A 17,079-nucleotide genomic window follows, 5' to 3' on the forward strand; every position below is an offset into this window, starting at 1 on the left:
TCCTGGCTCCAGGTGGGACCCCCTCCCCTCCTTATGCGGGGTGGGGGCACCGGGCTGGGACAGGGACCCTCCCTCGGGCTCAGCTCCAGCTCCCGGCCTCACTTGCTGGTTTACACGGGCAGCAGGGGGGCCGAGCCCAGAGGTGGGGGCTGTGGACACCCAGACTCTCCAGAAACCGAGGCCTGGGCAGCGGCCGGCGGGACAAGGGGCTCAGGGCTCACACTAGGAAGGGCCAGGCCCCAAGGACAAGCTGGTCGGCCGAGAAGAGGGGGTGAAAGGCCCTTCCGTGGGCCACAGAGCACAAGGGCCCATCCCGCAGGCTCCCGCTGGCCGCACCTCAGAGGTATAGTCAGGACCGAGGACAAGCGGCCAGGATGCTCCCAGGGCAGAGGCACTGGACGCTCCACTGAGTGGCTGCCACGTCCCCTGGAGCCCTGGGGCGCGACCTCACCTGCCCACAGGCCTCTGGGACTGCAGCCCCCTGCTTGTTCCCACCTGTCAGGGGCCCCTGCGCCAGAGCCTGCCCCCCGCATCCTGGAAGCCCCCCCAGACCAGCAGCCCCAGACGCACTGGGCCCCCAGAGACTGGGCTGGGGGCTGCACACGAGTGTGAGTGTCGCCGGAGGACGCCCCGGCCTGAGGTTAGACTGTTCGACGTGCACTGTCACGGGGTGGGGCCGAGGCCTCTGGCGTGACCATGTCCTCGGATGGGACGGACCCTCCCCTCAGTGGCTGGAGGGTGAGGAGCAATGCCAGGTGGGCCGGCCCCTCCCAGACCTGGTCCCCAACCATCCGGCAGCCTGAGGACGTCAGGGGGGCCACAGCGGCAGGTGGCCCCATGGCCCGAGGGAGCTCGTGACACCCAGGCTCGTGACACCGGAGCGGGTCACGTGCTGCCTCCAGCCACTCCGACCCACAGTGGGCACTGTGGCTGGCAGCTCCGAGCACCGGGCACTGGCTCCGGCCAGGGGCTCTTCCTCGCTCTATGGAGCACGAGGCTGATGCCTGCTCACCAGGGGCCCTGGCCTTCAAGTGTCACCTGGGCATTCAGCCTGCAGGACGGGCTACAGGGAACAGAGCAAGAAAGAACCAGCAGAGGCAGGACAGGGGAGGTGGGGCCACGGCGGGGTCAGGGGGCGAGCCCAGCCACCCCTGGGGTACAGCCGCTGGCCGCAGCACCGCCAGGGGAGGCAAAGGCGACACAGAGAATCAACCAGGCGCCGGACAAACAAGCAGCAGGCCGGGCAGGGAGCGAGCTCAGGAGGCGCACACGCTGACCCCGGGCGGGCGGGGGCTGCTCAGGGAATTTCCAAAACTTGGAACTAAAGCAAACTGTTGATGGCTCATCGCTTGGCATTGCAGGCAGCACGGTGTGACCCACCGCCCCCGGGACCACCGGCCACCACGGCCGCGAGGACCGCCATGGTTCGCCTTCCCGGGCTCTGTCCAGCTCCGAGCAGACACACCCGTCTCGTCCAGGAGACAACATAATTTCTCTGCGCAGAACGGACGGCCCCGAAGACCGTGAGTCCCGCAGCAGGACGGCAGCCAGCAGCCGGGCTCCGGTCGAGCCTGGCCGGGGATGTCCGCCCCCCGCCTCCGCCGGCCCCTCCACCTTGAGTGCGGTACACGCCCGACACGCTCGTGGTCCGTTTGTGCGGGGTCTTGTTTGTAACTTCTCAAACTGAACTCGACAGGTGCCCAGGGGGACTCACTTGCAGAAGGAACTCGGGCTCGAGCTCACCCCGCGAGCCTCCACCCCCCTAAGCAGGCCGAGGGGGCGGACCCAGGCGGCGGCGGCCCTCTGCCTCGGCCACCGTCTCGTTACGTTGACGTTGTTTATTTTCCTCCCAGGGACTGCCTTTGTCTCTGGCCGTCGGCCAAGCCTGTCCGTCCATCTGCATCCTGTCTAACTCATGGTCTGGGCCACGTCCCTTTCTCACGGCGAGGACCAGGTTGGGGCAGTCGCCAGGACCGTCGGGCTGGGCTCGGCCATGCTGTCCAGAGCACCCGAGACCCGAGAGCCAGTGAGTGAGGGTGGCGATGGCTGTGACCGCGGGAGGCTCTGTAGGGTGGACAGAGTGATCAGCTGTTTCTTCCTCCATCAAAGGAAACAGCTCGAGTCCCCTGCGAAGGAAACCAACACTCGGAGACACGGGGCGGTGAGCCCCCTGCCCCCCGTGTTTACTTCCCGCCTGTGGCCGGAGCATCTGGACAGGGAGCAGCCCTTCCTCACACGGAGGTGGGATGTTTCCTGCCTCTCAGAGTCTCTCAGGGACCTGTGCCCTCAGGAGCCAAGACGCAGTCAGCAACTGTACAAATCAAACGCGTTTCGAATTCCCAGAACGGAAAGACACGGAACCTCTAATATTTGTAATGACCTGGCATTTAAGGGGGGCGCGGGGGGCGGGGCCTTCTCAGAGAAACCACTCGCTCCCGAGGAGCACGGCCACGCAATGCCCCAAATTCGTGCAGTCGGGGGAGCCCCGGAGAAGTCAGGATGCTTTGGTCCCTTGGGTTAGGAAAAAAAAAAACAACTAGTGTCTTTCCCCTGATTTATAAATCCAGGACAGGTTTTATTTTGAGAGCTGGATGTGTTTTCTCGTGAGGAGTAGGATTTCCCTGAATTTCCCAAACTACCCTGTTTCCCCGATCAGAGATGCTAGCGTTACTTTTCCATTATGCTCCAGATTATGAAAAAACATTAAATTACAGAGTCGACCCCACCGAACGATTCTGACACACCAATGTCAAAATTAATTGTGTTAGACTTCCGCTGGGGCGTTGCTTTAAAACCCGTCGGGTAGTTATAACATCTGTCACCTAAAAACGCGAAACGCACCAAAAAAAAAACACACATAAGAACACGCAGCACAAAAACGACAAACACCCCACAAACCAGGAGCAGGGAGCACTGTCCCAGCCGACGGAGGACAGGTGACAAACCCGCACGCGACGGCGGGTGGCTGGGCACTTGCCCCCCAAGGCTGGGGACAAGGCAGCGGGGTCACGCCGAGCCGGGGGTGCGGGCGAGAGCGACTGCACGAGTGAGTGAAATAAAAGACTCGCAGATGGAAAAATATAAAGGAACGGTGTCTCTGCTCGTAGATGCTCCGCACTCGCGTACAGAGACGCTAAGGAATCCACCAAATGCCGTTCGAACTGACGAACTAATCCAGCAAGTCTGCGGGATCTAAGGTCAGTATACGAAAGTCGAACGTATTTCTATACGAAAACACGTGTAAATGGGTTACGATGAACAACCTGGAAGTTTGTGAACGATCCTACTTGCCACGACGTCGAAAAAACATAAAATACTTTGGAACGAATTTCACAAAAGTAGTGAAAGATTCGTACTTGGAAAACACAAAACTGTGTTGAAAGAAACGAAATAATCTAAATAAACGGAAAGACGCCCGTGTTCGTGAGTTACGAGAGCTCCTATCGTTAAGATGGGAATACTCCCCAAATTTATCTACAGATTCAATGCAGCCTTAATCAAAGCCCCAGCTGACATCTTTGCAGAAACCGAGAAGCCAATCCTGAGATCACGTGGAAGAGCCAGGGACCCCGGACAGACAATGACGTCGGTGCCCTCGGACCTCCCGATTCCGTGAAACACCGCCAAGCTACGGCAACCGAGCCCAGGGACCCGCTGTGCGGACGGACACAGATCTGTGGGAGAGAAGTGACCGTCGCGTGATCACCCCGAGGGTCTGCGGCCGACGAGGGCGCTCAGACCTCTCGACGGGAGGAGGACGGTCCTTTCAAAACATGGCGCTGGGCTAACTGGGGCGCACGTGTCAAAGACGGAAGCGGGACCCCTGCCTCGCGCCAGACACGAAACTTCAAAAAGGTGAGCGGGACTTCGTGGAGATGAGAAACGCGCGTGCTTCCGACGGCACCGTCAGGCTGGAGGGACGCGGGTGGGCAGGGACGCGTGCACGCCACGCAGACCGAGACCGCATCTAGACCCACGAAGAACTCCGGCAGCTCAACCACGAGAAGACAAAAACCAAACGTTCTTTTATACGGGCAAAGCCTCTGAAGGAGCGACGTCCAAAGGAGAGACACGCACGTGACACACACGTGGGAAGGCACAGCACGGCACCCGCCGCCAGGAAAAGCAGAGCGGAACCACGCGGGACAGCAGCTCGCACTTGCCGGAGCAGGGGGAGAGAGAGACGGGTCGGAACGTCGGGGCGGATACGGAACGGAACGGCGCGGCCGGCGGGCCCTCGACGGGGGGACGGGGGAACGGGGGAACGGAGAGCCGGCGCGCGGCCGCGGGTCCGTCCGGGCGTGGGCCCCAGAGAAACGAAGACACGGCCCCCGGCACCCGGAGGGGCGTCCGCGGCGGCAGCGCCCACGGCCGCCACGAGGCAGAGGCGCCTCCGCGTCACCACAGGAGGACGGAGACGAAATCGGTCCCCCCTTCACAGGAGGGCGACGCGCCGGTTCGCACCGCGGCGTGGACGACCCTCGACCCTCGACAACACGAGGCTACGCGGGACACGCCCGACGCGAAAGGCCACGCGTCACGTGGCTTCCTTCACGCGACGCGCCCAGCACGGCCCATCCCAGAGGCGAAGCGGACCAGTGGCCGCCTGGCGCTGGGGCAGCGGCGCTCGCGAAGCGTGGAAGGGACGGGAGTGACCGCTAGGGGCCGTGGGGGTTCTCTCTGGAACCGTGAAATGTCCTAACACCGGGGCGGATGGCTGCACGGCGCCGAGTGGACCACACGCTACGGACGACACGGACAGCGCCCCAAGCTGTCATTTCAAAAAGAAAAACCTACAGATGCAGCCAAAGAACATTTTTAAAGCCGTTCACTAGAAGGCGAGAAGAGAAACAAACATAAACAGGACAGAATGATAAACGAAACCGCGAACCGTAGCCCCGAACACGCGGCCGGGGCTGGACCGCGCCAGCGGCTCCTCCACGGCCGAGCAACGCTCCGCCCGGGACAGACCACGCCTGCGAATCCGTTTGCTCTGTACTCACTAGTCACGGCCGCACGAGACTCCCCCGTCATCTCGAAACCCAAAGCTCTAAAAACCAGTCGCTCTGTGTGTCGCCGTAAAACAGCCAAAACCCCGGTCCCCTTCAAGACCCTGTGCTCGCGCTCAGCTCACTGAACGGACCCCGCGTAGACAGCCGCTGACGTGTCAGCGGGGGCTCGAAACTGATCGGTGAGCGGATTTGAAACCCCGAACTCCTGCTTCTTATTGGCACCCGTCACGGGTTGCACGACCACGATGGGAGGCGGGTGCGTGCGTGTGCACGCGTGTGCCCGTGCTGGGGGCCCTGCCAGGTGCGGCCCGGTGCGCTGACGCCGGTGTGAGCCCCCCCCTCCTTGTCGCCTGCAGCCCTCCTTGTCGGAGAGGAGTTGGTCGCAGAAGTTCAAGGGCATGATTCGTATAGGGAGGACGCCGTGAGGGCTGCGGTGGCCGAGAGGTGTGACCGCTGAATGGAGCCGCGTGCACGCGGGTCTGGGTCGCGAAGTGCTGTAAATGTACTGCCTCCTCCTGGTGATTTTAATAACGTCTGTTCTCCAGCTTACTTCACCGTGAGATCGCGCTGCACAGTACTCAGGACATACGACATACGGACCGGCGGCTACGTCATGTCACGTCACACGCGAGACTCCCAGGCGGCAGCAGGCCATGAGTCGTTCAGTCTGGGGGAGCCAACGTCAGGCTCGGATTTTTAACGGCACGGGGTCGGCGTCCCTGACCCCGCGTTGTTCGAGGGCCGACTAGGTGCCAAAGGGGGCGTGTCCGGGGCGTGTCCACGATCGCGGGGCAGAGAGGCACTTTGTCCTAAAGCGAAGAGTCGGGCGGTTCCAGTGTGTGAAACAGGCCAGGAGGGAGGCTCGGGCGGCTGCTCCGAGAGCTGGGGGGCGGCCACCCCCGTGAACACCGGGTCCGAGACGAAGCCACGAGGCGGTGCACGTTAGGCCGGGCGTGCTCGGTTTGTGTGGACGGGTTTATTTGCAAGACGGTCCTTCCAAGGTCAGGTGACGCGTCTTTTGGGGCCAGCATTACCCCCGGAAGCTGAGCCCGCCGCCTGCCCTGGGGGCCACCGGCGCTGGTTCCCTCGGCCCCCGCGGCCGGCCCCACGTGTCCCCAGAGTGGGGCACATCCTCGAACCTTCGCTTTTCTTAATTTAAAGTTCTTCACACCCGAAGCAGCTTAGCTTCCTTACAAAGCTGGGCCCGATTTCTGAGGTGGCTTAAAATACTCTGCTGTCCCCCTGATGGACGGGCAGCCAGGCTCAAACCACTCACTGGTCTTTAGCGAGTGTCCACCTCCGATGACACTGTTTTCGCCCTTTCCAAATCAGACCCCGCCACACAGAAGGTGGGGCCCGGTGCCCGGAGCGTCCTGGAGGCCAGCGTCCACGTGAGGAGGCACCTGGTGCGGCTTCGGCTCGGGGCCCTGGGGTCATCGGACCCCTCCTGTGGGTCTCCTCTCCGAGGTGAGAAGCACCCACTAGCAGATGTCCAGTGCAGAGCCAGCCTTCCGAGGTTAAACGCGGACCAAGTGTGACTCCCCCAGGCCCCTGTCTACACCGTCCACTCATGTTTACTCTGAGGACACAGCAGCCGCGTCGTCACGTGGAGGCTCTGTGGGCCGCCTGTGCAGGAGCCGACCTCCCCCAGGCTGGCGCTGTCCATCCCATGTGAAACGACCAGTTCCGTCTGGTCGCCGACAGGTGGCTTCTGCTCCCTGGAGGCCAGAAGCGGGGCTGTCCACACAGAGGGCCACTGGACACTTGCCCATTCATGTCTCCCGGGGAGGCGCCCTGCCCAGGCTCAGCCTTTGGACAGCTGTCACCCCACAGGGATGGGGACAGGTGTCCAGACACCTTCAGGCCCCTGAGGTCACGGGCCACTGACCGCGGTCCACACTGACCGCGATGAGGGAGAGCCGGCGAGTGACACCTAACCGTGGGTGTCTGATCAGGGACACTGGGGAGAAGGCTCCCTCTTCCTTCTCCACACGGCCCTGGCCCCCCGCGTGGGCTGGCCTCGGCAAACACGGGGACGTTTGCACACGGCGCCTCCTCCCTGGCTCTGGATCAGTCCCGGCCCTTCGCACAATGTGGCCGTGGCAGCGGTCCCCTGGGCACGGGGCCCTTCTACGCTCAGACCCAGCCGGACAAGATGACCGTACCGTGCGCTGAGAACCCGGAGCCCCATGGGAGGAGCCCAAGGACATGACGGGGGGGGGGCGTCACCCCCGGAGCCTTGGAGCTGCGGCCACACCCCGGGGCCCCTCCTGCTGGGCCACGATCCGGTCACAGAGGGCACTGCTAAGACCGATGACCACAGAGAACGTGGTGACCTGGTGACCGCGTCTTTCCTGTGTGGCTGGAGGGACTGCCTTGCAGGCCCTGAGGGATGATGTCACACCTCTGTTTGATCTGCTATCTGATATCGATTACATCCCAGACTCTGTGACCTGTTTACTTTTAGATCTGTGCCTTAAAGAGATGCAAACGGTTCCTGGGCAGTAGCAACCGGGACCCCAAAGGGTATGGTTTCCTCGCCCCGGGGACATTAAGCAATTCTGTAACTAACTGAACAGTCTGAATCCAAAATTCTTCCTTCAATGACTAGAAACACTCAGTTCCTCAAACGCTCTTCGACCCAGCTTTCCTGCCCAAACCATGGGCTCTCGCTCAGCCTTAAGAGGAAGGAAGTCCTGACACCGGCCACGGCGCGGATGGACCTGGAGGACACGGTGCTCAGTGAGGCGAGGCAGTCACAGAAGGACACGTCCCGTGGGACCCCACTCACGAGAGGTCCCCAGAGGGGTCAGATCCACAGAGACAGGAAGTAGGCGGTGGAGCCGGGGTTGGGGGAGGGGCTGGGGGTGACAGTTTAACGGGGACAGAGTTCCAGTTGGAAAGATGAGAAAGTCCTGGAGGTGACAGTGTGGCTGTGCCGGATGCCACCGAGCTGTGCGCTCGCCCCTGGTGGAGACGGTCGATTTCAGGCTACACGTATCTTACCACCGTTAAAATTTTACCTTACGCTACATCAGGCCTACGGGTGAAAGGCACAAGAGGCAGAACAGAGGAGACATGTGACCTTCGGCAAAAAGCTCCCACACAGCCCACAACCACCACCAACCACCAAGGCAATAGCTGATAAACTGGATTTCAATGAAACCCGGAATTCAAAAGGCCTCCATTAACGGGGAAGGGAAGACAGGAGGGAGGAGATGTTTGCAAATCCTCTAAAGCAAAGGCTGGGTGGTCAGCACAGCTGAAGAATCTGCAAGTCGGTGGAGAAAAGGGAGCTCAGAAAGAATGGGGGGGCCGGCAGGGGCGTCCAAACGGCACGGGCACAGTCAGTCCTGCAGCAGGTGGGCTGGAGGGCCTGCCAGGCGGTGGGCGGGGTCAGCTGCGGGCCACTCCTCCGCTGTCCCCACACACACCCAGGTTCCACTTCCAGGTGGAGGTGTTCAGACCAGCTGCAAGCAGAAAGCCCCAGGGCCCAGACGACAGATCAGATCCTGAAGGAGCGGAGGAGTCCCCAGGGGCCACCTGCGAGCCCAAGGTCCCACACCTGCCCCAGGGCGCACCTGCACACCTGCGAGCCCAGGACTGGGCGAAGGAGGCCCAGCCATTTACAGGAGGCTCGAGGGCAGCGGGGCTGGACGTTGACCTTGCCCTTCCCCGCCCCCGGGTCACAGGCAGGACGCACAGATGAGGGCCACGCTCGGGTCTGCGGTCCCCTGAAGGCTGCTGACCATGAGCACTTGCCTGGTGACCCAAGGGGAGGGAAGCAGTCCGGGGACTGGCTGCGAAGTGCACGTCACAAGGTCACAATGGTGCGCTCTTCAGAGAAAGTCTGGCACGTGGCATCTCTGTTAGTGGGGTTTTCTCACAGAACTTTCGATGTTATGTCTAAGCAACCTATGCACAAGTTTCAAAACCCTGTGCTGGGGTTTGGGGCGCGGGGGCGTTGAAGGGTACAGCGCCCACCCACAGAGGCGCGTCCACGGGCCCGGGGTCCAGGCGCCCTGACCCGCAGTGCTGCAGCCAGGGGCTCCCCAGGACCCACATTCCTGTCAGCCTAAAACCCCCCAAACCTCAGCCCCTTCGATCTCAGAATGGGTCCCATGAGAAGAGCAGATACATCTTGGGGGGTGTCCCCCAAAATAATCCCAGGCCTGGTCTCAATGGCCTAAATTCCAAGGTCACATGTAGCTTTCCCCTCATCGTCGGAGTTTAAATACGCTCGGAAGAAACACCATCACCCCGTCTTACAAACAGAGAAACTGAGGCTCGGCGCGGGATGGCACTCGCTCGTGGGCCGGGGACCGGGAGCCCAGGCCTGGAGAGTGGACGTGAGGCCCCCCTCGTGCACAGGCAGGGCTCTGGGGCAAGGCGCTCTGGGCACACGCTGACTGGCACGCAGGCCGGGGGGACAGATGGTGGCCCAGGCCGTGTGGGGGCTCAGCAAAGCCCAGAGGTGGGGACTCGGCAGGCCGCTGCGGTGGGAGGCGGTGGGGGTCCGACCACCAGTCCTGGTCCCGGCAGCCTCGGGGCCGAGCGCCACCGCTGCCCAGTCTCGGCCAGGCCCTTGGGGGCAGCAGGGAAGCTGCAGGGGAACTGGGGGCCGGCACTCCTGAGGACCATTTGCCCCCACTGCCGGGAGAGCCGGGTGCCACCGTCACCATCACGGTCACAGCACTGTAGCCACCGTGGCACCTCACCGAGTTCCTAACAGTCCCCAGGGAGCACTGGAGGTACGTATGTTAATACGTACCAGCACGAGGACCTCAGTCGTGGCTTTGTGAAGCAACGTGCACACTCTATTAGCTTAGGGCGCAGCACGGAAACCGTGGGCTCCGTGTCTCAGCTCCGTCCTGGGCACGAGGACGGCGATGGGGGCTGGGGGAGCCGCGCAGGACCCCCAAACACGAGCTGCCATGGCTGACCACAGGATCTGCTAGCTGTCACCTCTGGCTTCTAGACAGGGGACGCTCCCTACCAGCGCGAGGCTGGACCCCAGGGCTGGCAGGTAGAGCAGAGCCTGCACCCCAAGACGCCCTGGGCACCCGTGTCCTTCAGCCTGAGGCTGTGTCAAGGTACAGCCTGGAGGCAGGATGCAGCCCAGTGCCTGGGACCCCGGCCCGCCCTCCTCGCCTCTGATTGGACTGGAGGGATGAGGGATGGCGGATGACGGGGTGCGGGGGAGGCCCAGGTCCACACACAGGTGGAGTGGAGAAGCCCTCAGGCCACCTGGAGCTGCAAACCCCTCCTCCCTCCATTGCCCCGTGGGGCCCTTTACAGGGGACCAGCACCCCCACCCCTGCACGTCAGCTCACTGCCATCGTCAACTCCACGTCACGCGTAAACCGCCCCCGGTCCAGACGGCACAGAGCGCACCGCGTGGTGCTCTGGCTTACACTGGTTTTCTGGGCGGTGGACCAGGTATGGGGTGTCTCCTCTCAAGACACATGCGGGGCCCTGATATCTGAAGCAGAAGGCACAGGATACCAGCCAGACCCCTACGCCAGGTGGCCTGCCGGTGACACAGACGCCGGTGACAGGGTCGGAAGTCAGTGAGAAGTGAGTGTTTCCCGCACTGGTGTTAAGCTGAGCTTTTAAATTTAGAGTGAGTGACCACACTGTCCTTAATCCCCAGGACAAGAGCACTCTGGGCCGCAGGCCGGCACCGAGCTATCTCTGTCACAAGCAGCTGTGGTCCAGCCCCACATCAGCCTGGGCGGGAGCCAATGTGAGCCGAGCGGGACGGGCCTGGGGACGGCCTGGGGACGGGCATGCGGAAAGCCTAGGATGCCCCCCCAGGAGGCACAGGGACCGCTAACCCTGGCTGCAGTGGCCCAGATGAACGGAGGTGGCAGCACCACTGGTCTGGAACACGGCAGCCCCGGGCCGAGGATCTCAAACACCCTCCGGGAAGAGAAACACGTCCATCCAGAACCGATGAGGGGCCCGGGAGAGTTCCCGAGGGGGCGGGGGACCCAGTCAGCACCCCGGGCCCTCCCAGATCCCTCGCCCCGGAAACGCAGATGGGGAGAGCTACGGGTGGACGAGGGCGCCAACCCCCTAGGGGCTCCCGGCAGACGGGGTCCACGTGTGCACTCGGCAGAGCTAACGAGCCACCTGCACACGCCCCTGGCCAGGCAGCCCGGCGGCCGCAGGGGGACGGGCCAGTGCAGACAGCAGCGCGGCCAGCATCCCCCGCCGCCCTCAGGCACCGCTCCCTCCGGCGCGTCCGGGAAGGCGGCTCGGGCACGCGGCTCGGGGCTTCGGCCTCCACTGCGGCTCTGACGAGCTCCCTGGTGAGGCTTCTTGGAAATCAGTGCCTGTAATGTAATCACAGCTGCGGGGCCTGGACAAGCCCGCTCCGTGGCTCGCTCCGTTATAATTATTACGAAAGCGCAGTGAAGACACAGCTGGGGGAACCGAAACCTGGGGGGGCCCCCCCCGCACCTTGCGCCACGCCTGCCCGGGGGCGCCCAGGCACTGCCCCTTCCCGCTGGCTCCCGGTGGAGCCGTCCGACCTAGGTAAGCAGGCAGTGCCAGGGTGGGGGGAGGGCGGGGGCAGCCGGTGACCACGGCCGCCCTGGGCTCCCGCCATCGGTCCCACACAGGCCCACCAGCAGCAGTGCCCTGGAACCCCAAGAAAACCACCCCTGCGCACGGGTGCCCCCTGCCCCGCTCTGCTCTGCGACCCGACCCCTCTGGGCCCTGTTCCCTCTCATGAAGGTGGGGAGTCAGACACTGTCCACAGGCCCTCAGTCCTGGCGTGACCGGCCAGCAGCTCCGGGCCACCTCTTCGGAAGCAAGACCAGCACCACCCAGGACACCGGGTGGGGGTGGGGGAGGGGAGTCTCCTCAAAGCGGCCACAGGGATCTGATGATGGAGCGGCCAGCGATGCCACCCCGAGCCTCTGCCCCGTGCGCTCCGGCTGGTGGCAAGGCCTCGTGCACCAGTGCCTGTGACACACCATGGGGAACAGCCCCCTGACTCCCCGGGGAATGCTCACCAATGACACCCTCACCTGTAGCGCGCCTGGCACGGCCCTCGGTCACCAGACAAAACAGAAAAGAAGCCACAGCGGGGCCCCCGCCTGCCGCCGGGCAGCACCTCCCCTGCTGGCACGCCAACCCCACTCCTGGGGCCCCCCGACCCCCACAGACAGCCCAGCGGTGCAGCTATACCCTCGGCCGCTGCAGAGCCCGGGCCCCCACGCCGTGTCCCCAGCATACGCGGGGTGGGGCTGGCTCACAGCCAGAACAGTCCCACGGCCGACCCCGACCCCGACCCCGACCCCGACCCCGGCGTCTGCTCCTCCCGCCGGGAAAGCCAGAGGCCTCCCCACAAGCGGCCGCTTCCGTTCTGCTCGCTTCGCCTCCCGTGCGGCCCACGTCGGGGATGTCGCGCTCACGGCCTCCATCCGCCAGGTTTCCGAGCGAGAGGGGGGGGCCTGGGCGCGTTACGGCCGCTGCGGCTTCTGCCCAGCAGACATGCGGCCGACGTGAAACACGACCCTCCCGTCCCGATGTGGACAACGGCCCTGCTGGAGGGTGGACACCTCAGGCCGCCGTCCCCAGCTCCTGCAACGGAGCCATCCTGCCGGACCTCCCGCAGCCCCCATCAGAGAGACCGGACAGGAGGTCAGGGCTGGGGGCCCAGTGGGAGACGGGGGACACAGGACAGCTCGCTGCTCAGGGAGAGGGCACTGCTGCCCTTTCTGGGACCAGGGGCGCGGGAAAGAGGAGAAGGCAGACAGGGCGGGCGGACAATGTGGCCATCGCCCCTGTACCGGGTTGACTAGGACCCCCCCCAAAAACCTCTGAATGTCACATGAAACTAAGGTCTTGGCCGATGGCATTGGTCAGGATGCGGTCTTACGGGATTGAGGGTGAGCACTAAAGCCAACTGTCCTCCTGAGAGGGACACACGGAGTGGGCAGAGGTGGGAGCGGTGTGGCCGGGAGAGGCAGGAGGGACCGTCCCCGAGAGCCTCCGCAGTGTGGCCCTGCGACATCCTGACGTGGGACTTCAACCAGGACAGCACAAATTCCTACTCTCTAGACTGCCCGGTTTGTGGCTTTTTTCAGCACCTCAGGAGACACACAACCCCCACCCCACTGACCTTGGCCTTGACCCCACCTCCGAGGGAACAGGACACACTGGCTTCGGACAGGTCTGCTCGGGCTCAAACGACATCCGTCCACGGAGAACCTGGATGGCCTGGGAGCAGCTGTGGGGCTGAGAGCGCCACGCCCCCAACCCCCGGGGCAGCAGGGGACACCGGATTGGGCACGGCCCCTATTACCTCCCCACACGCAGCCCAGCACTGGGCTCCGAACTCTAGACTCAGGACGCCGGACAGGCGTGGCCGCTGTCCAGCCAGGATGAGACCTGCCTTTCTGGGGGCGGCTGGTTCTGATATGTCCCCAACATCACACGTTCAGGTTCCTCGTCACTGGGCACTCAACGGTCCTCGCTCCTAGGCCCAAGGCCCAAGTCCTTGCATGCACACAGGGTCCGGTGCGGCCCACCCGCTCCCCACCCCGCGCCCCACCGCCCCGTCCTGCCCTGGCCCCACGCACGCCCCTCGCCGTGACCACGGGCCCGGCTGGCACGAGCTGTTCAGGAAACACAAACGTCAGGCAAAAATCCCCCAGAGTGACCAGACGCAAAGTCCACAACAGGACAGTCGCACGGCCGTGACATGGCTGCCCAAGACACACTGCCATGCATCACCAAGCAGCCTCAGACCAACCCAGACCAGGGGGCATTCTGCAAAACTGGCCTAGACTCCAGAGTCCAGGTCACAAGAGGCAAGAAAAGACCACAGAACCTTCCAGATGGAGGGAGCCCAGGAGACACAGCGAGACTCGAATCCGCACACGTCCACGTCCACAGGAACAGAGAGGGACGCAGCTCACGGGCCATCGACAGAGGGACGGACAAGCCAAATGTGACCCAGCCACACACCGGACGGTCACTCAGCCTCAAAAGGAAGTCCTGACACCGGCCACAGCGTGGTTGGACCTCGAGGACACGGTGCTCAGTGAAACGAGTCAGTCACAGAAGGACGCGTCCCGCGGGACCCCACTCACGGGAGGTCCCCAGGGGGCTCAGATCCACAGAGACAGGAAGTAGGCGGTGGGGCCGGGGCTGGGGGAGGGGCTGGGGGTCAGAGTTTAACGGGGGCAGAGTTCCCGTCTGGGAAGATGACAAAGTCCTGGAGGTGACGGTGGTGACGGCCACGCACAGTGTGACTGTGCCGGATGCCACCGAGCTGTGCGCTCACCCCTGATTAAGATGATCGATTTTCTGTATAAGTAACTAGAATTTTTTAAATTAACATTTTAAAAGCAGACCTGACAGGTGCCTGGAAGGTGGGTCCACCTGATCGGCTAGCTGTCAAGGCCGTCCAGGTGAGAGCTGGCCGGGCGGTCGGTGGTCAGGCGGGCTGTCTGGCTCTCGATGACCTCTGGGCAGTGGGGGTGGACAGCGGGCAGCCCTCGTTTCAGTGGGACACCAGGAGTCTGCAGGCCTCACTCACCCCCAGATGGCTCTGGACAAGGGTCTTGGTTAGCTACACGGTTTCTCTAAGTTTAACGTCCATCTGTTACGTTTCCTTAGATACCGGAGCCAGCGTCCCTCGCTGCCCGTGCTGGGCGCAACACCTGCCACATGACCGCTGGACCTGCCTACCCAGGAGGCCGCCTTCCGGGACCGTCGGGCTGGAGCACACTGTCACTGTGCCCCTCGCCCCGGAGGAGGGCTGCCTGACCCTGGATCCCCAATCCCCGGTCGGGCGTCTAAAACCTTCAGAAGCGCACCCCAAAGCGTGGTCGGCCTTCTGGGCTTGAGCAGGAGAGGCCCCGTGCCAGCAGCGGGACAGGGGACGGGGGGACATCCCGAACACCCAGAGGCCCCCAAGCGGAGGCGGGGACCGACTCCAGGGAGCTTGGCGGGGGCCCTCCATCCTCCTGAGTGATCAGGGCTCTGAGCACTGGCCCAGGGCGCCCCCACGGGGCGGCCCCCACGACCTCTGTGGCCCGGTGGTCACCTGCGCTGGTCGGGTGCAGAAGCTTGCTCTGCTCGGCTTAGAGCGCTGGGCGGGTGACCCAGGGGACTCCGCTCCCCGCCAGGAGAGGCCCCAGGCCTGTGCCCCGCCCACCAGACCAGCCCTGCTTCTCAGGCTGCGGTGAGCGCGGCAGAGCCCCCCGAGGTCCGGGCTGGTTTGGACCCCCAGGACGGCACCACTCCTCGGCACCCCCACCCTGCGGCCTGGGGCCCCTTCCTGCAGTAGGGCCACGAGCTTTTCCCTCTGCCTGATTTCTTCATTATTTCCCCAAATTCATGGTCTGACTTTTCTGCTTGGGGGATGGAAGGGACACAGGACGGGAGGACTTGAGGGCCATGCGGCCCGCGCAGCCAGGACCGGCCCCGGGCCCAGCCGCGGCCATGCGCCCGGCCTCTGCAGGCCCCTTCGCGTGACACGGACGGCCAACTAAACTGGGTTACGACAATTAACACAAATTCTGCCTCCTGTCCCCAAACTTACATAACGGCAGACGCTGTCTCAGGAAGACGCTCCTCCATCAGTGTCCCCATTTCCTGCCCTGCACCCCAGCTCTGCTCCTCCTGCAAGCAAAGCTGCTTCTGGACTCCGCGGCCTGCGCGGGCCCTCGGCGCCCCGCATGGCACTCGGTCTGGGTCTGGCCTCCCGCCCTTCTGGGCAGCACGGGGTGGAGCCAGATGGCTGTCTCAGCAAGGCCTGCCCCCCACGTCCAAGACAGCGCCCCCACAGTCCCCTCCAGGCACTAAAGCATTCCTACGAGCCCCCCCTGCCCCGGGCCACCCAGAACCTCAGTATGGGAACTTACGCGAACATAGGGTCCTTCAGACGTAATTAGTTAAAGACCTCAGAATGAGATGGCCCTGGGTTAGGGAGGGTCCTACACCAATGACTGGTGTCCTAAAAATATGAGGGACGGTTAGACACACAGAGAGAAGACGCACATGTGACAAGGAACGCAGAGATGGGAGTGACGTGTCTACAAGCCAAGGGCACCGCCAGAAGCTGGAAGAGGCGAGGTCTCCTCGAGAGCCCCGAGAAGGAGCCAGCCCCACCCACACCTTGATTTTGGACCGCACAGGTATTTGATTTTGGTGCTCACAGGCCCACACCCTCCTTCCGGCCTGTCCCCTCCCAATGGGTAAACAAACCCTACTGCCCTCCTAGAGCCGACAGATCCACAGGAACCCCAAGAACAGCAGTTGCAGAGTGGGGGGCAAGCCACAGCTGGGGGGGAGGAACGGGCTTGGCAGGAAAGGGAGGAAAGCGAAAGCAGGCACAGCCCCCCCTCTGCCCTCGAAGTTTGAACACAGAGCCCACGAGGTGGCCTTTTGGGGGCCACTCTGCTGACGAGACGTGGGATGCACCACACTCTTTTCTCCTTCGAAGCTCAGTCTGCTTCCCCCACGTCACACATGGGGACACTGAGGCTCAGGGAGGCCACAGTGTTGGCCCAGGGTCCCATAGCAGTGCCACAAAGAGTGCGGTTCAAGTCACAAGACAACACTCCCCCAAACCCCGGCTCTGTGGGCGGCGGCCGCTCGGCTGAGGACGGCTCTGGATGGTCCCAGGAACTGTCCGGGCCCCGTCTAGTCCCCGCCGCCCGCAGAGCCCTGTCTGCTCCTGTCTGAGCGGCCCCCAGGGAGTGAGAGAGAGCGTTCCCTCTGCCCGGGGGGATGACAACCCACGCCAGGCGCCCCGCTCCCCGACATCGCCGGTCGCCTCAGCTGGAGGTACAGGCGTCAACATGAGGATGGAGGGCGGCCGGCACGGGGGTGGCCATCGGGGGCAGCACTCGGCCTCCGTGGCTGCCAGCGGACAGCGTCTCTGAGTGCCCATGAACAGTCCTCCCACTGTGTGGGGTCGGGGGCGTCATCACCCAAAACTAGCCCTGTCCGACGTCTCCATTACAGGCAGACAGTGCATTCAGTCGGAAAGAATCTTAAAGCTGGTCGACTGCAGCCCCCTCCAACCAGACCCAACTGGGGA

At 63.5% G+C, this 17,079-nt stretch overlaps 1 protein-coding gene and 1 long non-coding RNA gene across 2 annotated transcripts in view; one reads left to right on the plus strand and one right to left on the minus strand.

Annotated features, from left to right (window-relative positions):
• The window catches only part of NACC2 (NACC family member 2), a 53,558-nt gene extending 37,813 nt beyond the window's left edge, over nt 1-15,745 (minus strand). Inside the window, exon 1 of the mRNA XM_025051254.1 lies at nt 15,577-15,745. Within this exon, the coding sequence (XP_024907022.1) occupies nt 15,577-15,626 (50 nt within the window). The 5' untranslated portion in view covers nt 15,627-15,745. The remainder of the gene's footprint in view (nt 1-15,576) is intronic.
• LOC112484777 lies at nt 617-2,858 on the plus strand. The gene is made up of 2 exons (XR_003048192.1): nt 617-2,026; nt 2,110-2,858. It is a non-coding gene; the product is annotated as an uncharacterized LOC112484777 (long non-coding RNA).
• Nucleotides 15,746-17,079: the final 1,334 nt, after the last annotated feature.

Source organism: Pteropus alecto, unplaced genomic scaffold, assembly GCF_000325575.1.
Source record: "Pteropus alecto unplaced genomic scaffold, ASM32557v1 scaffold67, whole genome shotgun sequence".
Classification (NCBI taxonomy): Eukaryota; Metazoa; Chordata; class Mammalia; order Chiroptera; family Pteropodidae; genus Pteropus; species Pteropus alecto.